The sequence below is a fragment of the Oncorhynchus mykiss genome, chromosome 2 (assembly GCF_013265735.2).
Source record: "Oncorhynchus mykiss isolate Arlee chromosome 2, USDA_OmykA_1.1, whole genome shotgun sequence".
In the NCBI taxonomy this organism is placed as follows: Eukaryota; Metazoa; Chordata; class Actinopteri; order Salmoniformes; family Salmonidae; genus Oncorhynchus; species Oncorhynchus mykiss.
In genome coordinates, this window is record NC_048566.1 from 34,175,815 (window position 1) to 34,200,735 (window position 24,921).

Sequence of the window (24,921 nt, forward strand, 5' to 3'; positions counted from 1 at the left end):
CATTCTACCCTGTTATAATTACTATGGCGGGGAAAAAGTGACTCCAGCGCAAAGAGGTCAATCGAACTCTATCAAAACAATGGAATTGACATGGAAATGTGTAGGGGAAGGGCCGTGAGGGAAAGATCCCTAATCTTCTCATTGCCCCCCAGCAACATTAGTCTACATTTTGGCTATTGTTTATGTGTATTTCACACTATGTTGAGATAAAAATCGGAGTATAATGTTTGTATAGATGTTAACCCCAACACATGTTCATGTCATTGTCACCAATCAACTGCATTACAGTTAAAAACGACTGATTACCACTACCGATTTCTGTATGCTAGCTATGCTAACCAGTTTTTCTGAAAGGGAGTTAGCATTTAGCAGTCACTTCTAAACCTGAAAAGGGACAACTTCTAAAGCAAAAACAGCTAAATATATCCAAATCGGACTTAAGTGGGCCTTCTACAATACATACATCATGACAGAGTTTTTGGATGTGCGTCCATTTAAAATGTATTGAATAATTCAAGTGTTTGTAAAATACATATATTTATTCATTTATAATGTAATGACTTGTCTTTGAAACTGATAAATGGAAACAATTGTTTCAGACCCAAACTAAGAAATGTTCAATGGTGTTCAATGTTCAATGGTTCAATCCCAACCACTTGGGGAGGCAGGTAGCCTAGTCGTTAGAGCATTGGGCCGTCAAATCCCCGAGCTGCCAAGGAAAAAACTATCATTCTGCCCCTGAACAAGGCAGTTAACCCACTGTTCCCCAGTAGGCTGTCATTGTAAATAAGAACTTGTTCATAACTGACTTGCGTAGTTAAATAAAGGTATAAATAAAAATAAAAAACAATTAAGAACCTGTATGATTATGAACATTGCAAATGTATGCTTTTAGCCTACACTTTAACAATATGACATGTTATGACATAAAGTTGCATACATCAAGTCATGTCATATGTTACAAAGTTTTTTGTGAATGAGTTATCACACTTGTGTAACATTACCTCGTTGCCTAATAAAATCGATTTTTGGACTTGTACATTAATTAAATGCACAAATTGATTCTTTAAGAATATAACTTATAAATGCCTCGAACTTAGTTCAACTGTCTTACCCCATCAGAACCCTAAATATACGTTGTTTTACTCCAACAAAGTAAATGTAAACAAACGTTGTATAACCTCAAATCGTAGGTTTCCCCTTTAACACGAGTGTGTGATTGGTTTATTCTCAGCGCTACGTAGGTGCTCGATTTATCATCATACACCGTACCATACAAAACAAACGGGAAGTGGGAAAGGGACACGCTTTATGAAATTTATCGACCTTTGAAAAGATTGTGGAGTGCCGGAAATATATATATTTTTTGTAAATCCCTTCAGCTACCTAGTTAATTATATCGGATAAGGTAAGCAGATATCATTCTAGCTAGCTAGTTTACCGGCAAAACTAGCTTGCTAGCTAGCCCTGGCTAGGCCGAAAGCTATGTTTTGTTAGCTAGCTCACAGCAAATAATACACCAACAGTTGACCCGTTCTTAATATACTGTTGTGAGTTGACCATTGAAATGTATGTATGTAGCTAGGTTCTATGTATTTGCGTGAAGCAGGGTGAGGTGTGGTTCAACCTTATGTCGCTTGCTAGCAGTAAGACCGATAGTTTTCGTGTACGAACTAGCACATTTTTTCAATATACTGTATGTACTGTAGTTAGTTAGCTAGATAAAGTAAACTAGCTCGATAACAGTAGCCACCTAATCTAAATAATTATAGCTAACTACGTTATCTAATTGTAACTGGCTGGCTAGCTAGCGTGCTAGCTAACCAATTTGTCGTAGACAAGATTGGACCAATGGGTGGGACTGAGGAAGTTAATAATTATTTTTGACGGACACAGTGCCTGATCGGTTTTATCCGCCATCATGACTGACTAGCTAGCTAGTCAACACAGTGGTTATTTGTGGTTAAGACTGACGTAACACGATTTCGACCCACATGTCTTCACTGCAATTATTTTTGGCTAGACTAGACACAATGGCTTGTTGTGTTTACTTGTTGGGACTAGGGTTGCACATTTTGGGAAATATTCAGATGGAAACTTTCCGTGGGAATTAACGGGAATATATTATTATTAATACCATTTTAAATGTAGATGTTTTTTGCATTTGATATTTACCATATCATATGGAGACAAACATTTTACCTTATCATGAGTATACATAAATGCAAATTATTAAATCCTTCCAATAACAAAAAAACGATTTAGTTACGAGTTGAACTTGAACTAAATGAGTTGACTCTTCACATGGGATGATTTCACTGAACAAAAGAAAGAGAATATTGAATGATCCCCAATGATCCATTGCATCTCCCAAAAACGTTTTCAACATACATCTATAAAATGATATTCTAGAATATAAAGCTTTGGTTGTCTTCCTCTCAGGCTTCCATGTATTCTCCCTGTAACTCCTCAATGTCCACCTCTTGAACATCAGACTGAGGCCTCATCTTCACTGTCACTTTCCAACCTTGTTGAGGATGGCTCATTGTCTGGCTCGAAATGCCTCAAATTTGCCCGGATGGCCACCAATTTTTCAACCCTTGTATTGGTCAGCTTGTTGTGTGTGTTCCCAAACAAGGACCAGTTGGGCTCTGAGGTGGCTGATGTTGGTGGGATTTGGAGGATGATTGAGGCAACAGGGGAAAGAGCCTCATATCCACAAAGTCCTTTCCACTAGGTGGCTGATAAGATTTGTTGGTATATTGCATCTCCTTCCCAATGCCCTTGCTTGGAAGTGTACTTCGCCAGACTGCCAAAAACCTTGCCCTCATCCAGGCCAAGGTGGTGAGACACGATAGTGATGACACCATAGGCCTTGTTGATCTCTGCACCAGACAGGATGCTCTTGCCAGCATACTCGGGGTCCAACATGTACGCTGCGGTGTGTATGGGCTTCAGGCAGAAGTCTTCATGCTTTTTGATGTATTTCAGAACTGCAGTTTCCTCTGCTTGGAGCAACAGTGAAGTGGGCAGGGCAGTACGGATTTCTTCTTTTACATCTGCAAGCAGAGTCTGAACATCAGACAGAATGGCATTGTCTCCCTCAATCCATGCAATGGCTACTGCTGTATGTTTCAGGCTGCATACCACTCTCTCCCAAAATGCAACATCCAGGAGGATCCTCTTGATGGGGCTGTCCATATCTACAGACTGTGATATGGCCATTTCTTGGAGAGACTCCTTCTCCTCCAGGAGACTGTCAAACATGACAACACCACCCAACGGGTGTTGCTGGGCAGCTTCAATGTGGTGCTCTTATTCGTCTCACTTTGCTTGGTGAGGTAGATTGCTGCTATAACTTGATGACCCTTCACATACCTAACCATTTCCTTGGCTCTCTTGTTGAGTGTATCCATTGTTTTCAGTGCCATGATGTCCTTGAGGAGCAGATTTAATGTATGAGCAGCACAGCCAATGGGTGTGATGTGAGGGTAGGACTCCTCCACTTTATACCAAGCAGCCTTCATGTTCACAGCATTGTCTGTCACCAGTGCAAATACCTGCGGTCCAAGGTCATTAATGACTGCCTTCAGCTCATCTGCAATGTAGAGACGTGTCTGTTGTCCCTTGTGTCTGTGCTCTTGTAGAATACTGGTTGAGTGGTGGAGATGATGTAGTTAATTATTCCTTCCCCACGAACATTTGACCACCCATCAGAGATGATTGCAATACAGTCTGTTTTGTCTATGATTTGCTTGACCTTCACTCCGTTGAACTCTGCATCCAGCAAATGAGTAGATAAAGCATGTCTGGTTGGTCTCTGTGAGATCTATGCTGGGCAAACAACATTCAGAAATGTCTTCCAATAGCATACACAGCTCGAAGAAGACATTCATCAGCATTTCTCTGACTTCGTTCCCCCTTTTAGTCAAAAAACACTTCGGATTCCAGGAGGACCATGAGTTGTTGCTATCGATAAGTTGTCTGATTCATAATTTTCACCTCTGACAAAAGTCTCTACTTCTATACGAGGTTGCTTGTTGTTAGCGCTGAGGGAACATTATGTACTTGGCCAGATGATTCATCTTTGTTGCATTCTTCACATATGATTTGGCACAGTATTTGCAAATGTACAGAGCTTTTCCTTCTACATTAGCTGCAGTGAAATGTCTCCACACATCAGATAGTGCCCGTGGCATTTTCCTGTAAAGATTAGAAAAAAAGAGTGAAAAAAAAACAGAATACAATTCATGTACAGATAAATAGTTAAGCAGTTAGATTAAACAACTCATTTTGTGATACATTAAAAAAAAAAAATGAAACCTGTATGGAAAAAGGTGAATTAACACTCCTCAGTTAGCAGGCTCAAGCTAGCTAAAACCCCAATGTTAACAAAAACTAACTAGCAGAAATGATTTAACAAGTTAGAAATGATTTAAACACACTTTGCTGTAGGCTACTATTTACTAGCTAACAAAATCATATATGTCATAAAAATATATTCACGTAGTATTGTAATCAAAACTTACCAGAAAGCATGTAGTCCTTGGTTCAGACAGTGTAGTATTGTGGGCTCAATAGCATCTCATTAGTGTGCAAGATCTTGAGAATCAGCTGTACATGTGATGGAAGAATGCAGTGTGCATGCAGAGGGTTGCAATTCCATTGAATTGGGGATAGTTTAACCAAAATATGCCACAAGACCTATAATTGCCTTATGTGTATCCCTCAAAAAAAGGTTCACTGTTATAAGCTAACTGAATTTAAGCAAAATTCCCGGGCTTAATTTCCCCAGAAATGTCCCGGAAGGTTTCCGACCCTTTGCAACCCTAGTTGGGACAGTTAAGAAATAGGTGTAATATACTCTTTGTAAACAAGTCTAATGTTACTAGCTAATTGCCAAGTGAAAGTCGTCACATTTCCAAATACTGTCTGTAGTTAACTAGCTAGCTACATCCTGTGATTCACTGATATTACAATGATGATCAGAGACAAAGCTAATTTAACAATTTCTAACCAATTAAACGTCAAAGTTGATAATTAGGATTATTTTGTAGTTGTATTTATTTTTTCCCCCACTACTTTATTCACTGATCTATTGACAATGTAAGTAATGTGACATCTCATTTTTGGCAGTTCTAGGAGTAACCGTTCAAGCGGTACTTCTGCATCCAGAGCAAGAGACTGGGGTGTAGGACATGGCAAGTAAGGGTGGTGCAACACGACCCAATGGGCCGAACACAGGCAACAAGATCTCCCAGTTCAAATTAGTACTCTTAGGGGAGTCCGCCGTGGGAAAGTCCAGTCTTGTACTTCGCTTCGTCAAGGGCCAGTTTCATGAATTCCAAGAGAGCACAATTGGAGGTTGGCTGATCTGACATCTTCTATTCATGTGTTAGTGGTTTTGGGTTATGTCCATTCCACTATCTTTTTTGTCCTGTAGTGATTCTGATTGCATAACCTACAGAATGTACATTTCTGATTAATCTCCCATGATGTGTATATATAGTCCATTGTTGGAAACTGGACAGCCAGATGTTTTTCTTATAGCCTACTGCAAACAAAATTCTAAATGCTGCTTTGACTGTTTGTCTCCTCTCAGCTGCCTTCCTGACTCAGACAATATGTTTGGATGACACAACAGTCAAGTTTGAGATCTGGGACACAGCTGGTCAGGAGCGCTACCACAGCTTAGCACCCATGTACTACAGAGGTGCCCAGGCCGCAATCGTGGTCTACGACATCACTAACAAAGTGAGTCAGCAGCCGGGTTTATGTACTCTGTCACACATTAAAAGAGACTCTTAAATTAGGTACAGTGCATTTGGAAAGTATTCAGACCCCTTCCCGTTTTCCACATTTTTATTCTAAAATTGATTAAATATTTTTTTCCCCCTCATCAATCTACACACACTACCCCATAATGACAAAGCAGAAACAGGGTTTTAGACATGAACATGTATTAAAAATAAAAACCAGATACGTAAATAAGGTAAGTATTCAGACCTTTTGCTATGAGACTTGAAATTGAGCTCAGGTGCATCCTGTTTCCATTGATCATCCTTGAGATGTTTCTACAACTTGATTGGAGTTCACCTGTGGTAAATTCCATTGAATGGACATGATTTGTAAAGGTGCACACACCTGTCTATATAATGTCCCATAGTTGACGGTGCATGTCAGAGCAAAAACCAAGCCATGAGGTCGAAGGAATTGTCCGTAGATATCCAAGACCGGATTGTGTCGAGGCACAGATTTGGTGGGAGGGTACCAAAACATTTCTGCCGCATTGAAGGTCCCCAAGAACACAGTGCCTCCATCATTCTTAAATGGAAGACGTTTGGAACCACCAAGACTCTTCCTAGAGCTGGCCGCCCGGCCAAAATGAGGAATGGGGGGAGATTGGCCTAGGCCAGGGAGGTGACCACGAACCCAATGGTCACTCTGACAGAGCTCCAGAGTTCCTCTGTGGAGATGGGGGAACCTCTCAGAAGGACAACCATCTCTGCAGCCCTCCACCAATCAGGCCTTTATTGTAGAGTGGCCAGACAGACGCTAAAGGCACCTAAAGGACTCTCAGACCATGAGAAACAAGCTGGTCTGATGAAACCAAGATTGAACTCTTTGGCCTGAATGCCAAGCGTCACGTCTGGAGGAAATCTGGCACCCCCCCTATGGTGGTGGCAGCATCATGCTGTGGAGATGTTTTTCAGTGGCAGGGACTGGGAGACTAGTCAGGATCGAGGGGAAAGATGAACAGAGAAAAGTACAGTGAGATCCTTGATGAAAACCTGCTCCAGAATGCTCAGGACCTCAGACTGGGGCGAAGGTTAACTTTCCAACAGGACAACGGCCCTAAACACACGGCCAAGAAAACAGAGTGGCTTTGGAACAAGTCTCTGAATGTCCTTGAGTGGCCCAACCAGAGCCCAGACTTGAACTCGATCAAACTTCTCTGGAGAGACCTGAAAATAGCTCCGCATCCAACCTGACAGAGCTTGAGAGGGTTCAAGTCAGGCTTGCCAAGCTTGTAGCGTCATACCCAAGAAGACTCAAGGCTGTAATCTCTGCCAAAGGTGCTTCAACAAAGTACTGAGTAAAAGGTCTGAATACTTCTAAACCTGAAATATCACATTTCACATATCTTTATATTGCAAAATTTTCTGTGCCTGTTTTTGCTTTGTCATTGTGTGTAGATTGATGAGGGGGCACAAACAATTTAATCCATTTTAAAATAAAGCTGTAACGTAACAATGTGTAAAAAGTTAAGGGGTCTGAATACTTTCCCGAATGAACTGTATAGCATTAGGTACAGCTGAAGACATTCTGTGAAAATTTAGCAGGAGTTTGATGATTAGGCCATCTTTAATAGGCCTAGTTGAGAATCTGAAGAAAATTGAGGAAAAAGGGTAGCCTCGTTTTGCTGACATGTTTTCAAGCATCTTTCTGTAGTTCTTAGATTTGACCCAATTCTAAAACATCCCTATTAATTTAATTTGGTCCTAACAAACTTGTAACATCTAGGGCACTTTTGTTTTAACAAATGAATTGAGGGGCTGTCATTGTTTTTACCCCTAGTTGCACCACACTTTCCCAAACCATCTTTCTGTTCAATGTGTAAATTGATCTTTTTATGTTGTAAATGTTTCTGATACTTTGTGCTGCAATTTTGGCCAGGTCTCTTGTAAAATAGTCTCATTGAGATTAACAAACCTGGTTAAAAAATTTAAAAAAAAAGAGCAACGCCAATGAGAAATTCTATGTTGATCCCCATGTCTGCTTTTGCTTTATTTGCTAAGATGTTTGCTGGGAAGTTGTTAGAACGTAGTATTTCATGGAAATAAGCTGTCAAACGAGCTTGGTTTTCTAACTCAATGCTTTGTACACAAAGCTTAAGCCAATGTTTGGAGCAGAGCATGACTTCAACTCAGCAATATGATACATCTTGTTGACAAACTCCCCATACATGTAAGCTGGGGAACATTATATTTAATTGTCATATTTTATAGAAGTTCTCCTTTAATGAGACCACATCTTGGATATCCTGCAAAGTCAATAGCATAACCAGGGAATGAAGGGAGGGGTTGTGTTGTCATTCTTCCACAAGGACCTTGTTATTGTCTGACTTAATCTCTCGTCCTCTGATGTTTGCCAGGAGTCCTTTGCACGAGCAAAGAACTGGGTTAAGGAGCTTCAGAGACAAGCCAGTCCAAATATTGTAATAGCTTTAGCTGGGAACAAAGCTGACCTTGCAAACAAAAGAGCATTGGATTTTCAGGTTCGTGCCAGTGAATTTACTAATGAACATTACACTGTGCTAGTTTTATTCTCAATGGAGTCATCATACAATTTGACCTATAAGGCAGTTAAACACAACCTTTGTTGCATATTGACTGATTTTGGTGGTTTTCTTCCAGGATGCCCAGTCGTACGCAGATGATAACAGTTTACTGTTCATGGAAACATCAGCAAAGACCTCTATGAATGTTAATGAAATGTTCATGGCTATTGGTAAGTGTTTTATGTTCCATGTTCATTACACTTAGTTTGAAAATGTTAAAGCGTCTATCAATCTGATAATAGAAACACAGGTCCTAAATGTTTTCCTTATCGCTTCACAGCAAAGAAATTACCCAAGAACGAGCCTCAAGCTGACGGCGCGTACAGTGGGCGGAACCGGGGAGTGGATCTTACGGAGGCAGCTCAGCCGGCCAGTCGCTCCTGCTGCAGTACCTAAAACCTGGCCCACTCTTCCCACATGCACCTTCCCCCTCTCCTCCTAACTTTGAATAACATCTGGACATGGTGTTCCCCTTTCTGACATCAGACCTTCCACCTCTCGTCCTTTCTCCCCGGAATAGCTAAAGACTCTGTATAGCTGCATTTAATACTTTTTTTTGTTTTTACTTTCATTTAAAAAAAGTGTATGTCAGTATAATGTATGCATGTATCACTACAAGGCCTAAAACATATTTTTTTACTTAATTCAGTTGGAAGACTAACCCATATGAGAGAGAGAGAGAGAACGGTGTGTGTGTGTCTGATTCCCTGAAGAGAAAGTGTAACCTAGGTCATAGGGTTTGTGGACTGGGGATAAAAGTAAGTTGTGTCCTTCCAACCAAAACAAACCAAATTCCCCCATTGTTAAATGCCTGGAGGCTATTACTGTTTGTACTGAGTATAATAACATTATTGAAGCAGTGTCAGGCAAGGACTGTCAAACCAAGCATTCCACTTCCTTGCACCTGCTGCCGAGACGACAACATCTTTGTCTGCAGAGAAGTTTGGCGAGAACATCCAACCGGTTGAACAGGGTTTAAGGGTGGTTTTGTGATTGGATGGCTGGTGACTCTGCAAGTTTGTCACATCTATGATGACTGGCTTGTGCATCATTGGAAGTCCCTCTTGAAATCACAACATTCTCTGGTTGATGCATTGATTTAATGAAGAACACTGAGACAGTTGGACATGCTCAGACAAGCTTTGTAAATTGTCTTGTTAAGACCTAACATATGACAAGTCCTTTGTTTCCTCAAACTGCTATTGTTCAGCTATCAACTTGTCAGAATTAGTGGTGTTTAAAATTAGGCTTCATAACATGCACCAACATAAGTCTTGACTATTACCTATCATCAGTCTGGAATATTACTCTACTGTTATATAGGGTGTTGCAAAGTCTCCTACCAATACATATTGGAGGGCATAAGCTTGTCAGGAAAATGTCTAGAGATTTTGAACAATTGTACAGTACACCAATGTCGGTCTAGGTCAGCTATGTGTTTTTTACCTTGTCACAAACTGGTTAAATGCTAATCAATGGTGGTCTTTTTAAATATGTAGTGTTATTAACAATTCAATTGCAATTCACCTGTGTCTTGTTACTTTTCTCAATGGTCTGTTCATATTTCAGAGGACTATTGCATTGCACAATTGTTGGTTATAGTTTAATTAATGACTGGCCATTATGTTTCATAAAACTCATGCACTGTGTCGGACTTGCTAACCTATTGCCTCAAACAACCGATAGTAGCACCATCTGACTGGTAGTCTTTCTGAAGCCAGGTGGATTTAACAATGTAAAACATGACTAGTGAAGGACTGATCAGTTTGAGTATCAGGGTACAAGTCAATAAATTCAATAAATGAGGTATATTGCATGCCTTTATGTTTTCAATATCACAAGAACTGCAAGAGTTGTTCATTCTTGGTAAAACTTGAACAATTGTCCTGAAGTTATAATTACATGGTATTTGTTTGCTTTGTCAACTCTCCTTTGAGAGTGTTTTCTCTGAGCACATCCAACCCATGAAGAAGTATGACCATGACTGAAATGTTTTCCCTTGAACCTGAGACCAATGCTGTGTCCACGAGCTCTCTACAAATGTCAGCTGCAAGGCGCTCGTAGTCCAAGGTGAGATTCTTCAGACTGTCAGCCATAGTTCCCTTCACATTGACCTCACTCTCCTGCTGCAGGACTAGGGATTGATGTCTCTCTGTTTCCTCTGCATTCTGAATATCTCTAGCTTGTACCCCCAGAGGCTCTGGCATGTCCAACTCTGGTGGGTTGTCCTCATCCTTGACACTGGAAGGTTCTTCACTATCAAAAATAGATGACCCTGGTCTTGACTGTATGCAACTTTGAGAATCTGAAACGGACGAATCCTCAACAGTTTGCATGAGGCACAGGGTCTTCACTATTAATTTCTGTTGAGTCAACTCAATGACAGTCAGAGCTCTCTCAGCCACTGCATGCTCATCCAAGACTTCCCAGAGGCCACTGGACGCTAGGACCAGCATCTGGAAGGATGGGTCCGTGGGCAGCGACACAGAGTAAGGCACAGGGATGACTGACTTTTTCAGCTTGCGATCGCCATAATGACCAAGCCCTCGGGTGGCCTCAGTCAGCCCCTCCACCAGACCGTGCTGTTTGTTGACGCTGATTGCCCCTCCGGACTGGAGGATGCGTTTGCGCTCTTTAGGGTTGGACGTGCTGTGGTCTTTGGTCAGACGAAAGCCCCTGCCTTGTTTGTACAGCACCGCATGGACATTACCTGTGAAATGGGAATCAACAAGAGATTTGGGAGAAATGTGAATCAACAAGAGATTTGGAAATTGATAGTATTCAATGAATAAGACTTGTTCTGTATCATTTTTTTCAGTGTATTATCAGTATGCTAGTAAAATACTGACCACAGTTAGCAATGAGAATTCTTCCACCCTGTAACTCCTGTGAGGGGGTTGGTGTATTACTCTCCTGTCCTGTTCCCTGCTCCTTCCCGTCTGAGGAGGGCAGCCCACTGTCGATCAGGCAGAGGAGCGCTGTGCAGCCACTCCAGCGGATCTTGGAGGTCTCGTTCTTGCCAAGCCCCAGGACCCGGTCCATCTTCCAGAAGGCTGTGGTGAAGGCTAGGTTCACCTGTTCCATATTGGTCAGATTCTCCAGCTGCTCGGGGCCTAGGCCTAGTCCAATGTTCTGGGCCTGGCCTGGGTAAGGTCTGTTGTAGTCTTTCTGGAACAGGGCTTCAAAGCGTGACAGTAGCTTCACCTGGTCCTTCTCCAAGGAGAGCAAGGGGTCCTGTTTGGAGAGTTGCTCCAGGACTAAAACAGGCATCTCCCTAGATGCTGTAACTGCAGAAATCTGTCCGTGAAACCCGTCAAAGACCCCGAAAAAGCTGGTCCCCTCTTTGCCTCCATACCCCTCATGAAAAATGGTCACATCCTCCATGTTCTTTTTCCATGTGGAGTTTTTCTCCTCACACACTGCCACAGCACGGATGAACGGGTTGCTCCCTTTGTGCGTGGTAACGCTGTATTCTGCCATGCGCTGAAGTTGGACAAAGTCCACACACTGTACCCTGACGCTGAAGGGGCTCTTACCTTTCTCCAAATTGGAAGATGGGTTGCCATGGATATTGCTCCCACTGTGGTGGAGGGCATGGTGTTGGGAAGGGTAAGGACTTCCTGTGTCAGGACTGGAGTCAAAGGATTCCCCAGGGAGCCCCTCTATGGGAATACTGGAGTGAGAATTATTCAAAGAATGGGAATACAAACACAAACAAATCAGGACTGAAATGTGTCGCCCTTTCATTTTCCATTTCACAAGTTCCATTATATTAGTAACAAATAATAACTTATTTCTCAAACTAGCCTAGTGAATATTTCCAGACATAATGTGAAGGGGTGTACCATGAGTCCATTTATGCTCGCCTCAAGTAATGGCAGTACTTTAGATTGAGTTCAGCTGTTTACTGGCCTTTCCACAGAAACAGTTTCCTTGGCAACTAAAGGCACTATGACAACATTGTGCAGCTTATGCGAGAGCCTTCCAAATAAGTCTTTTTTTTTTCCGGAATCAAATGGAGAAAGATGTTTGGTAGGCTTTTGGTCATTATGGACATTTAGAGTAAAGTAGTAGTCTGATTAATAGTGTTGAGTGAAAGGGGACAACAACAAAAAGAGTACAGGCTTGTCAATTTACTTAAAGTACTTAAAGAGCTGGCTTTGTGCACCTGTAACCCCTCTTTTATCCAACAGATGGCAGCAGTAGTACACCATCTCAAAGGGGACCATGGAATAAGAGTCAGTGTGAGCCAGCCTACCTTATAGGCTACTCTTGGAATGTTGACAAAATCTATAATTTCATACTTGGAGTTTAATGAAATAATCCTTAAACAATTAGAATGAGAATTTTACATCCATACCATCATTAAAGGCACCTCAAACACACTACATAACCAAAAGTATATGGACACAGAATCGTCTAGAATATCATTGTATGATCTAATGTTAAGATTTTCCTTCTCTGGAATGAAGGGGCATGCATAGCCTGAGCCATGAAAAACATTCCCAGACTATTATTCCTCCTCCACCAAACTTTACAGCTGACACTATGCATTGGGGCAGGTAGTGTTCTCCTGGGATCCGCCAAACCCAGATTCGTCCTTTGGACTGCCAGATGAGGAAGCGTGATTCATCACTCCAGAGAACGTGTTTCCACTGCTCCAGAGTCCAATGGCGGTGAACTTTACACCACTCCAGCCGACGCTTGGCATTGCACATGGGGATCTTAGGCTTTTGTGGGGCTGCTCAGCCGTAGAAACCCATTTCATGAAGCTCCCGACGAACAGTTATTGTGCTGACGTTGCTTCCAGAGGCAGTTTGGTAGTCGGTAGTGGGTGTTGCAACTGAGGATGGACGATTTTTACGCGCTACGTGCTTCAGTACTTGGCGGTCCCGTTCTGTGAGCTTGTGTGGCCAACCACTTCACGGCTGAGCCATTGTTGCTCCTAGACGTTTCCACTTCACAATAATGGCTGAAATAGCCGAATCCACTAACCTTTGTATATATAGTGTACCTTACAGAACATTGGTGAAAATGTTGTTATAACATACTGCTGTAATGTACAGACATTACTGCATGACACATGGTTAATAGATCATTAGGGAAGCAGCGGGATGCATGAATGTGTTCACTTCCTTCTTACCTTTAGGGGCTCCTGAGTGGTGCAGCGGTCTAAGGCACTGCATCTCAGTGCTAGAGGTGTCACTACAGACCCTGGTTCGGTTCCAGGCTGTATGACAACCGGCCGTGATTGGGAGTCCCATAGGGCAAGACACAATTGGCCAGGGTAGGCCATCATTGTAAATAACAATTTGTTTTTAACGGACTTGCCTAGCTAAATAAAGGTTCAATTAAAAATGATAAAAAATAAAACCTGCAGTTGACATGAAACACAAGATGACACTTCCTGAAAGTCACAGCTGCTATCTGGTGTGATCTCCTTAGCTGTCGGCCTGCATCACCTATCCTAGGTGTCATCACCGTAACCCTGAGATGTCACTTCCCTGACAGTTCTATTACCATGATAACTCTCCTGGACTGCATACATTACTGCTATATTTCTATATCAGGTGATGAGAAGGAGACAGCGACACTGAAACTATAACACAAATTCCCAACTATCAGAACCAGGCAGTTGCCTGCAGGGATATGTCATCTACAGTAAGTTGTTTCTAAAAATGACTAACCAAAATGTGTCATTGGTAAACAGTTTACATGATCTCCATCATAGCTTGAATATTTCCTGTCAACTAAATATTGATAGGCACTTGACATTGATAGAGAACACTGAACACACACACACACGCACGCACAATTATACAACCTGTCCGCAGACCTTACACAACCTTACACTCAGCCCAGGGGCACTTTCATTTTCTTAAGCACTCTATAAAGTGTATAACCTTGCCTTGTAGATCATACCCAGCATGGTTATTTTGATATTTGGTTCTTTGGAAGTTGTGGGAATGTACATTTTTGGTTTCCCATTGGTTCTGGGAATTAAGCTGTAAGTTTCCTGGCCGGTAAAACTGAACTTTTTTTTTAACATTCTGAGAACAGAAGTGGGCAGCATACCACCCTGCATCCCACTGCTGGCTTGCCTCTGAAACTAAGCAGGGTTGATCATGGTCGGTCCCTAGATTGGAGACCAGATGCTGCTGGAAGTGGTGTTGGAGGGCCAGTAGAAGGCACTCTTTCCTCTGGTCTGAAAAAAAAGCAAATATCCCTGGGCAGTGATTGAGGAATGCCCTGTATATGGTGCCGTCTTTCGGGTGGGACGACGTGGTCACCAAAGCTCACATTGCACTTATCATAAGAGTAGGGGTGTTAATCCCAGTGTCCTGCCTAAATTCCAAATCATAGACATGTAATTATCCCCAGCTTCCAATTGGCTCATTCATCCCTCCGCTGTAACTATTCCCCAGGTCGTTGCTCTACATGAGAATGTGTTCTCAGTCAACTTACTGGTTAAAATTTTTACAAATCCTGTTTACTCATACAAAGTTTTACATATTTGTCTATTCAAACAAACCCCATTTCAAAGAAAACACTTACTCATTAAGATCAGGTGTGGCCAATTAGTGGGTGCGGCCAACACATCTGAGCACACTTAACAAGACAGAGGATGGAGAGAGTTTTGTTGACCCAGAGAACGGAGTGTATATTCTTATTATGTTCTTTGAACGTTACTTGTGTTTTCTTGTGGTTTTTATGGAAAGTTCTCTTAATGCTCTGAGAACACGACTTTAAATAGAACAATGAGGAAACCTTTAGGAAATGTTATGCTGAAGTACTGAAATTCATCCCTAAGAAACATATGGTTCTCAGAATGTTTCGCTCTAGCTGGATATCCTGCACCTTTCCTAGAATGTTGTATGCAAAATAATCATAAGACAACCACGCTCACAACAAACTCTAAGAAACATATGGTTCTCAGAATGTTGTGCGCTAGCTGAGTAGTTGCTGCACACATAGTGCCCTTTTATAGGTAGGCTACTCCTCCCATATTGCCTCAGATATATATTAATACGTTCTATTTGAACGCTTATTTGGTTCCTAGAAGAGACATGGAGCAGTATAAGCATTTATAACATCATACTGGCTGATATATTGGCCAATCACTGACATGGAACCATTCCCTTTTACTAGTTCTTTCTCCTTGTAATAAATAGCACCTCTCAGATCCGTTCAGACTGGTCCAACACGCTCTCTGTGTGTTTATGGCGGCAGGTTATTCATTAGGGTCACAGTCTCCGTCTCACTTGAGTGACATCTGTTTGAGCCAATAATTAATGGCTCAATAATTGATGTGGCCAAGGAGAGCAAGGCAAGGGCGGGTCATATAACTGAATATACTAGTTTAGTATGAGGGGTCAGCCAGTAGTAATCTGAGCTAACAGAGTAAGGGTTTCTGTATGCATGCAATGAATCCATGACAACATTAGTAATCAAGGCTAGTATTATTTATTTATTTGTATACTATTTGTGCCAATTTCTTCTCCCTCTGACTCAGTGATTCCGCATGTTGATATTGGACATGACAAAGCCTCGGAATGAAGGTGGATTTGGAGCCAATGGGAGATGTCAACAATAGCTACACTGTACAATGTGGAGAGCAGAAAACTTAGTTGGGCTATTTGTTTGCATGTAAATGCTTTCCTTATGTTTGGATCTCAGTTCCATTCAAACAAACTCATTCCAATACATTTGGGGAAACATGTTTGTAATGTTGTTGTGTCTTGGTCGATCTGAACTGCATGGTAACCATAGACTCCTAAACAAGCCGAAGCTTGTGGGCTTTGCTCTCATTTTTAAGGCTAACTTTATTGCCAAGGTCAAAGGTACTGTATAGCTCTTTAAGACTGAGAAAAAGAAAAGGCAAATGGCACATTTTAGACACATTTCGAAACCAAACCTCAAAAACTCTGTGTTCAGACCTATGTTTGGATTAGGATTACATTAGGATTTCATTTGGATTTCATTTGTTGTTTTCAGCACTCCAATAATTCTACCTTCTCACAAAAATATTTGACTGGGACTTCTAATCAAATCCCTATCCTAATTTCAACCATGAAAGGCATGAAAGCAGTCTGCTGAAACAGAGACTGTAAAAACCAACTGGCATGTGGTGCAGGTGTTCAGTCGAAGATAACAGCACCAGGTTTCAAAACGGTATAAAACCCGATGGAAGAAATATGAAGTTGTAATGGACGTGGAATGTTAATTGAGGCACTTATCATACTGTGGAATCCGAGGTGAACATGGACAGACACGCTGTCGGAATCTGCCCTTGTGTCCCAAGGGTATCCGACTTCAGAGCCTGTTCCTACTGTGTTACTACACATCCTCCTGCCTGTACATTAGCCCTCCAGCACGACACCGTTTTCTACAGCCTACATGGATAGAAAGGGAAGACCTACTCAATAGAAGCAATAGCGCAATGAACTTCTGTCTTTAAAAAAAAAAGATGACAGAAAACAACCAGTGTGTGCTACTGCATATAAACACGGCTGTTGTTACACATCCACAGCCCACCAGATCAAATCTTCACAATCATAAAATGAATGTTTTCTGTGGCCAAAGGAAAAGATATCAAAAGTTTGGTTGGCATCGAGTAGGACGCAATTCATCAATCCAATCTGTGGTTTTCTCAGGAGTCCTAATAAACAGGTGATAAATGTAAGGTGCTAATATTTTGGAAATAAACCCTTCTGTATTTCGCCCTGTGGTACCAAGGAACCTCAATACCCATTTGTCACACACTTTAATGTCTTGCTCTCTGGTCATCAGGTGGCCTGCTTTGTTGTTTTTGGAGTTGGATTAGGGTTGGAAGTAAGCTCCCTCTGGCTGGAGAGGGGAGTTGTGTGTGTCAGGAATGTTGTCAGGAGTCTTTGGGCAGATATGCTACAGACTGGGGATTGACGCACAGCCTTATGGGTTCATGGACTGGACCACAGGCAGACTGAACAAATGTCTACAATATGTACCTGATGACTTATAGTGTTTTGGTTAGCTCAAATTGCTGACGTCGAAACCTGTTTATCAATGATTTTACTTCCTGATGGGAAGCAATCTGCAGGTTGACGTTTATTGTCATGAGTCTTGTCCTGGAGGCAGAACAGGATGATTTCCCCTTAAATTGACTATATTGTAAAAAGAAACATGTTTTTATTTTTTATTTCTGTTGTTGCTTTTAGGTCTTAATTTAAATGTTAAGGTTAGGCATTAGGGTTAGGTACAACATCAGATTGTATGACTTTGTGGCTGTGCCAGCTAGTGATCACTCTGCTGCACTGCCTCCAGAAAAAGACTCATGACAAACAACGGCAATCGTCACGCAAGCTGAGAGCCTTCAATTGTGTTGTGACACTATAACGTGTGCATTTGACGTTTTAGTCATTTAGCAGAGGCTCTTATCCAGAGTGACTTACTGTAGTGCGTACATTTTTCTACATGCATGTGCAACGGTACAGTCCCATTGGTGAATTGTAGGATCAACAAAGTTAACAAAGTAAGACTCTTTTATTTGAAATTGTTCATCTTTTACACATTAACAGATATTATACACAAGCATTAGTGGTCCCTTTAAACCATGACGTGGTCATTCAGAATGGTTATTGGGTGTCAGCTGGGATGGCTTTAAGGTGGAGGGCAAGGTCACACACAAACACCCATATACACACACCCACACACATACGCACACACACAAAGAAACAAACACTTACACACCAACAGACACATACACGTAATGCAAGAGGAACTACAACACATACTCTAGCCAGCTAATGCACTGCAGACGTCAACAGAGGGGGGACTTAAAGTGCATACAGCAAAAGAGGAGATCCGTATCAGCCGTGAGTGATAACTACCTCCACTGAAGCAATGATCTTAGTGCGACACTATCTCTGCAAATATGATATCCCTATAACACATTTATAGCTCAAACTGTGCCTCGCATTAGACAGAAATGACACTGCATAGTTCACTGGTTTGTCTTATACATTATTGCAGTACAATATAACTCCGAGTCCTGTTCTTGGGTATGATTCAAGGACAAGAGAATGGCACAGGAACGTTTGGGGCTAAGTAGCCTTGTAATACTAGAAGGGGTGTCTGTGTGGGTACGACTAAGTACTAGCTACTATAGGAGGGAATTGTGATGAGTCAATGACTCTGTGAAGATGAACGAGTAGATTCGACAGGGTGGTTCTACAGTAATGAAGAGACTGGCCTGTAGTCAAGTGGAACGGGAAATGCAGGGTTAATACTGTAGAGCAGTAGTAACCCAAATGGAATAGAGTGGGCAGTAGTCCAGATGTAATGCTTCAGGTTGTCTGGAGTCCATATGTTTTGGTGAAGATCGTAGTCTTCAGAGGAAACACACCAGGGCGACAAACGGTTGGTTAAAAGCCGTGGGTGGCCGTCCTATCGCCACTGACCAGAATATCTGCTATTATTTGAGGTTATTTCCCCAAGATTCTACATGTTGGATCGTTCACACCCAGCAGGTGATCGCTAACACACCGCGCCCATCTATTTATTTTAGCCATTATTCGTTCCGGTGTGGTTCTTCTCTGAATGTAGGGGGAACAGCAGAGGGAAGGGGGACACTGATCAATTCTAGGCCATTGATGGGTTCCTTTGGAAATCCATAACGGGAGGTCTGGCCAGCCCAGTAGGGTTTATCTGGCAGTATGGGTTAAACAATTCCTGTGTGCCTATTATCCCCATATTCTGGTGAAGGTGGCCTATGGTCCAAATGTATAAAGGGATAAGCAGAGGGAAGAGGACTCTGGTTCATAACAACTTCTGTGGCACGGCCGTCATGGGAAGTCCATAGAGTCTATATGGTGGGGTTGTGAGTCAGTAGGGGGCAAACAGTAACTGTGTATGGGAGGTCCTGACAGGCCCGGGGGCGGGGCGGAGCAGGGCAGCAGGGAGGGTCTGTGTCGGAAAAAGGGTGGGGCCATGGGAGGGAGCATGGGTGGAGCGGAGGCCGGGGAAGGCCGAGCCCATGGCTGCTGCTGCTGATGCCAATGCTGCCAGGTGAGCGGGCATTATCTGGGTGATCTGAGGTTGGCACAACTCCTTCCCCACTGTCAGCTTCACCTGGATAGTGAGATTGAGAGAGAGAGAAAGAGAGAGAGAGAGAGAGAGAGAGAGAGAGAGAGAGAGAGAGAGAGAGAGCGAGAGAGAGCGCGAGAAAGAGAGACAGAGACAGAGAGAGAGCGAGAGAGACAGAGCGAGAGAGAGACAGGGAGGGAGAAAGACAGAACAAAAAACTCAATCAGTGTCTGAGAGTATGGGTTTGAAGGTCAATGGAGCCCTTTGAAATCGTCTTCTGTATTAGTGATAGGTAAATGGAGCTTCCTCTGAACACCAAGATGGAAATTGTTATGTGCTGTCAATCAACTGACTGATGTATTCTAACCTACTGGGAGGAATCTTTGCTCTTTTCATATATAAGTGTCTCCACTGGGTTAATACAGTTGATGATGGGATTTAGATGTGTCATTTCCCACAGATTGCCAACCTCTGGGCCTGGTCGCAAGTTATCTCTGTCTGCCACTTTATGAGACCCGTGATGGAAACTCAACTTTAATTTTTTGGGGCCCCAGATGAATCCCCAATAAATTCCACCTTTAGCATGTCGGTCTCAGACCTTCATTTTTACTAGGCCTGTAAAGTCACAAACCGTATCAACTTCATATCCAGGGGTTATTAAATAAACAAATAATGAAGAACACCGTTTTAGATTACAAAACAAGAAAGAGATACCCTCAATCGTGTCTCTCACATCTTGGTGACATAGATTTGTGGAGACTTTCTGATTGTTTAGGTGATTCCTATGATTCTGTATTTTGTCAGTATTGAGACAAGGAGGGACTTACTGGTTGTGTGGCCTGGACTTTCGGGGGTTTACTGTAGGGACTGTATTTGGGTTTGGCCGGTTTGCCCGCCGCTCGGTCTTTGTGACGTCTGCTGCTGATGTGCTGGAGGAGAGATGGAGAGGACAGTAAGGTTATATAGTAAGAAAGAGAGAGACCACAAGTGGTCCTAGATTTACTTAAACCTCTACAGGATCGGTGGGTCCCCCGCGGGACGGTTGAGCTAACGTATTAGCATGAGATTGTAAGAAACAAGAACATTTCCCAGGACATCTATCTATCTGATATTTGCAGAAAGCTTAAATTCTTGTTAATCTAACTGCACTGTCCAATTTACAGTAGCTATTACAGTGAAATAATACCATGCTATTGTTTGAGGAGAGTGCACAGTTAGGAACTTGAACATGTATTAATAAACCAATTAGGCATATTCGGGCAGTCTTTATACAACATTTTGAACAGAAATGCAATGGTTCATTGGATCAGTAAATTGTGCCTGGGCTGGAATAATACATTTATGGCCTTTCTCTTGCATTTCAAAGATGACAGTACAAAAAAACAATACAAATACGCATTATTTTCTTTGTGTTATCTTTTACCAGATCTAATGTGTTATATTCTCCAACATTAATTTAACATTTCCACAAACTGCAAAGTGTTTACTTTCAAATGTTATCAAGAATATGCATATCCTTGCTTCAGGTCCTGAGCTACAGGCAGTTAGATTTGGGTATGTCATTTTAGGCGGAAATTGAAAAAAGTGGCGCATCCTTAAGAGTTAAGGGGCCTCAAAAAGACCAAGGAGAACAGAACACCACTAATTGATTCGGAAGGGTTGTCAGCCGTAGAGGTACAAATTAAAACAAGAAAATTGCCAGTAAATGCAATATGTCAAAATTGCATGATCAATGCAGCACTCTACAAGTCCAAATATATATATAAAAAAAACTTGCCAATTCAATTTTAAGACATGTTCCATTCATCCAGTTTTGTAAGCCTACCTACTCATTTGTTTCTATTCATTTAGTGTAATCAATGCCTGAAAACTGTTCTCTGTCATTTCAAGGTTATATTGCGTAGGCTTAGTAATAATTTCTAATTAGACACTACTTCAATGAACCCAAGAGAGACAGATACAGTTATACCACTGATAAGAACATGACATTTAAATATAGTGAATTCAAACAATTTCCATTAAACAAATTCATAATTTTCCCTCATGGAACTGTGATAATATACAATGGCTAATGTTCATGTAACACCCTGGTGTATCCCACCTGTTTTAGCTGTGTCTCGGAGTTGACGTGCACATCGCAGATCTCACAGTGAAATGTTTTGTTCTGCAGGCCCGTGGCTGCCTTGGTGGGCGGAGCTAGCTTACTCTTGACCCCTGGCCGGGGGAAGGACTTGATGGAGCCCACACCACTCCTGGCCTCTAGCATGGTCTTGTGCTTCGTACCTGGATGATAAAATCGGAAAAAGTGAGTCACAATAAGGTCTATAAGGCATTTGCATCCACAGTCATTTGCCACTATTATGTAAACAGCATTGAGAGGCACTGACATTATTTGCCAATGAATAGACCCTACCAATCAAATGATGGACATGATTGGCTGTGTTCTTCACATGGACAGAAGAGTGAACTCTATTTAAGAGCTACTATTCAGGGTTAGTGATTGAGCCTCTCACCGCTGTTATGAGCCTCCAGTTGGGATGCCGAGTTGACGGCCATCTTGCAGAGCGAGCAGTAGAGCAGACGCCTGGCTTTCTCTTCCTCTGTCTCCGGGTCTGTCTCAGCCTCTTGCTCCACCTCCATGTCTGGTTCTAAAGGTGAGCTGGATTTGGGCGAGGCCCTGTCATCCCATCCTGTAGCTGAGGTAGTCTCTGTCCCTGTGGATGAATTGGGACTCGATGCCAGCGTAGGTACCAGGGGTGGTAACATTGATGTCATGGGTGCCAGGGTTGATGTCAGGGATCCCAGGGTTGGAGCCAGTGTGAGCACAGGAGATAGTGGGAGTGGCGATGCACCTGGAAAGCCATCTGCAGAGGGCGATAGATATGTTAATTGACCTTCCCTGCTGAAATAACCTGTTACAAGACGACTACTGCACCAAAAATAATTGTCTCATGTATGGAGATCAAAGTCATCTATGGATCAATAAGATCTGATGAGAGAAACAACACAAGTCGGTATAAAAAATACTGTGAACTGGCTCCTCATTTACCAAAATAAAATGTTAGTCTTGGCAGCATCCCCTGATCGATGTCAATTCCTCTCAGTTCTCTCTACTGCAATGACACAGAGTGAAGATCGCCAGCCAAGAGAGCGAATCAATAGTGAATTCATTTCATTTATAATACTCTACAATATCCAAATTACAGTATTCACCATTAACTCTAGTTGACACCTTTGATACTTGATATTTCTGTTATATCGCATAAAGCCACCATAATTAGCATTTGAGTGAATCCTTAATTGGACGGCAATTGATGGTGGGCCTCACCTTGTCTCTGATGAATACTATTTATGCTAAGAGCAAAACATTAACAGTGCCCCATTACCCCCCTGCAATTATTATCCAGCTACTCCCAGCCTTCTTTTGAGTGCCAGGTATCAAAACACCCCGCAGTCACACTATGCCAATCCCTCAATCAAAGCCAAGTCACTAGAGACCAAGAGCTGTCAACCGACCTCCTTCTGTGGGCAGGTTTTCAGCACAAGATAATGATTTGATTTGTCCTTGAAAAGCAGGGTTAAATGTGTTTTTGTAGTTTGTCTGTCACCATACATGTATTGTGCTTGCATGCGCACATGCGTGTCTCTATACATGTGCTTTTGAGTATGTACTCTCTTTATGTACACTGTGTTTTTGTGGTGAGTATATACAGTATGTGTGTGGTTGTGTACTGTTCACACACAAGCATGGATGTGTCTCTTCATTGCTTCATCTTTTAAACAGGAAATCCCATTTCAGTGACCCACCTCTATTTCAATCAAGGGTGACCTGTTCCAAAAGCAATGTAGGCACATACATGTGTCTGTTCTTGCATTGCAGTGCACTCATCTTCCATAATGCCATTAAAGAGCCATTTGCCTTTCGCGAGCAGGTGATTATAGTGTACTTTGGCTGGCCTAAAACGCCCTCTACTCTGGGAAGGCTCCAGTAATCCATATCCCCACTCGCTGTGACCTAACTGGCTCTGTTAAGAACTCAATCACCTCTCATTAATGAAGGTAATGACTGTGATCAATCTAGAGAGGCAGCGGGTGGGGACTGACAGTTATGGGCTAAGAGAGGGGGGGTAGTGAGGGAGAGAGAGAGAGAGAGAGAGAGAAGGGGACATAAGGGGTAATAGAGTAAATAAGGAAAGGAGTAAGGAGATGGAACGAGAAAGATAGATTGGAGAGGGAAAGAGAGCAGGGAGAGGAATGTAACAGTGAGAGAGAAAGAGGGAATGAAAAATACAGTAAGTGAAAGAAAGATGAGGAAGTGCAGGGGCCCCAGAAGGAAAGGGGTAAGAGAAGAAATCAAATCAAAAGAGAGGGACACAATTAGAGAGAGAGAGAGAGAGAGAGAGAGAGAGAGAGAGAGAGAGAGAGGATGCCACAAAGAAAGAGGGAATTTGATTGGGAAAAAGAGACAGCTATCATGACCCTCTGAGAGCTTCCCGTCCTTTTTGTTGTCTGTTTCTTTTTTACCCCCCTTTTCTCCCCAATTTTGTTCTTGTCCCATCGCTGCAACTCCCCAATGGGCTTGCGAGAGGCAACGGTAGAGTCAGGCGAAGGTAGAGTTAAAACTTATTTGGTGTAGGGGGCAGTATTTTCACGTCCGGATGAAAAGCATGCCCAGAGTAAGCTGCCTGCTACTCAGGCCCAGAGGCTAGGATATGCATATTATTAGTAGATTTGGATGGAAAACACTCTGAAGTTTCTAAAACTGTTTGAATGATGTCTGTGAGTATAACAGAAGTCCTATGGCAGGCGAAAACCTGAGAAAAATCCAACCAGGAAGTGGGAAATCTGAGGTTTGTAGTTTTTCAAGTGATTGCGAATCCAATATACTGTGTCTATGGGGTCAGATTGCACTTCCTAAGGCTTCCACTAGATGTCAACAGTCTTTAGAATGTTGTTTCAGGCTTCTATTGTGAAAGGGGAGCGAGCAGTGGTCAGGCTGAAAGCCTTTAGTTTAGTCACGTGCGCGGCCGTGAGCACGAGCTCCGTTCCCTTTCATTTCTAATGACAAAGGAAATGTCTGGTTGGAATATTATTGAAGATCTATGATAAAAACATCCTAAAGATTGATTCTATACATCATTTGACATGTTTCTACAAACTGTAATGGAACTTTTCTGGACTTAGTACCCTCGCCTTGTGCGATAGGATTACTGGACTAAACACGCAAACAAAAAGGAGGTATTTGGACATAAAGATGAACATCGAACAAAACAAACATTTGTTGTCTAACATGGATACCTGGGAGTGCCATCAGATGAAGATCATCAAAGGTAAGTGATTAATTTTAACACTATTTCTGACTTTTGTGACACCTCTCCTTGGTTGGAAAATGTCTGTATGGTTTTCTGTGGCTAGGCGCATGGTGTGCTTTCGCAGTAAAGCCTTTTTGAAATCGGACACTGTGGTTGGATTTACAAGAAGTTTATCTTTAAAATGGTGTATAATACTTGTATGTT

The 24,921-nt window shown here is 42.2% G+C and overlaps 3 protein-coding genes across 4 annotated transcripts in view; 1 reads left to right on the forward strand and 2 right to left on the reverse strand.

Annotated features, from left to right (window-relative positions):
- The first annotated feature begins 1,228 nt into the window (after positions 1-1,228).
- On the forward strand, positions 1,229-10,150 carry LOC110488005 (ras-related protein Rab-5A). The gene is made up of 6 exons (XM_021559952.2): positions 1,229-1,408; positions 5,137-5,364; positions 5,603-5,754; positions 8,156-8,278; positions 8,418-8,511; positions 8,622-10,150. The coding sequence occupies exons 2-6, from the start codon at positions 5,199-5,201 to the stop codon at positions 8,735-8,737; spliced, it is 651 nt and encodes a 216-aa protein (XP_021415627.1). The 5' UTR covers positions 1,229-1,408; positions 5,137-5,198; the 3' UTR covers positions 8,738-10,150.
- Positions 10,151-10,239: 89 nt separating this feature from the next.
- Positions 10,240-12,197, reverse strand: LOC110534780 (protein phosphatase 2C-like domain-containing protein 1). The gene is made up of 3 exons (XM_021619730.2): positions 12,187-12,197; positions 11,191-12,014; positions 10,240-11,051 (listed from the first exon to the last, which is right to left on the reverse strand). The coding sequence occupies exons 1-3, from the start codon at positions 12,195-12,197 to the stop codon at positions 10,240-10,242; spliced, it is 1,647 nt and encodes a 548-aa protein (XP_021475405.2).
- A 5,647-nt stretch (positions 12,198-17,844) lies between these two features.
- Positions 17,845-24,921, reverse strand: part of LOC110488012 (zinc finger protein 385D) — a 41,191-nt gene continuing 34,114 nt past the window's right edge. For both annotated transcript variants that reach the window (XM_036946595.1, XM_021559966.2), the window contains exons 5-8: positions 21,919-22,269; positions 21,507-21,688; positions 20,233-20,334; positions 17,845-19,450 (exon numbers count right to left, since the gene is read on the reverse strand). In XM_036946595.1, the coding sequence (XP_036802490.1) occupies positions 19,205-19,450; positions 20,233-20,334; positions 21,507-21,688; positions 21,919-22,269 (881 nt within the window). In that variant the 3' untranslated portion in view covers positions 17,845-19,204. The remainder of the gene's footprint in view (positions 19,451-20,232; positions 20,335-21,506; positions 21,689-21,918; positions 22,270-24,921) is intronic.

Coding starts and splice junctions, on each gene's coding strand:
- LOC110488005 (XM_021559952.2), top strand. CDS start 5,199: ATGGCAAGTAAGGGTGGTGCAACACGACCCAATGGGCCGAACACAGGC. Junction 5,755..8,155: donor TCTACGACATCACTAACAAA/GTGAGTCAGCAG, acceptor GATGTTTGCCAG/GAGTCCTTTGCACGAGCAAA. Junction 8,512..8,621: donor TGAAATGTTCATGGCTATTG/GTAAGTGTTTTA, acceptor ATCGCTTCACAG/CAAAGAAATTACCCAAGAAC.
- LOC110534780 (XM_021619730.2), bottom strand. Junction 11,052..11,190: donor AATTCTCATTGCTAACTGTG/GTCAGTATTTTA, acceptor CCCATTTCACAG/GTAATGTCCATGCGGTGCTG.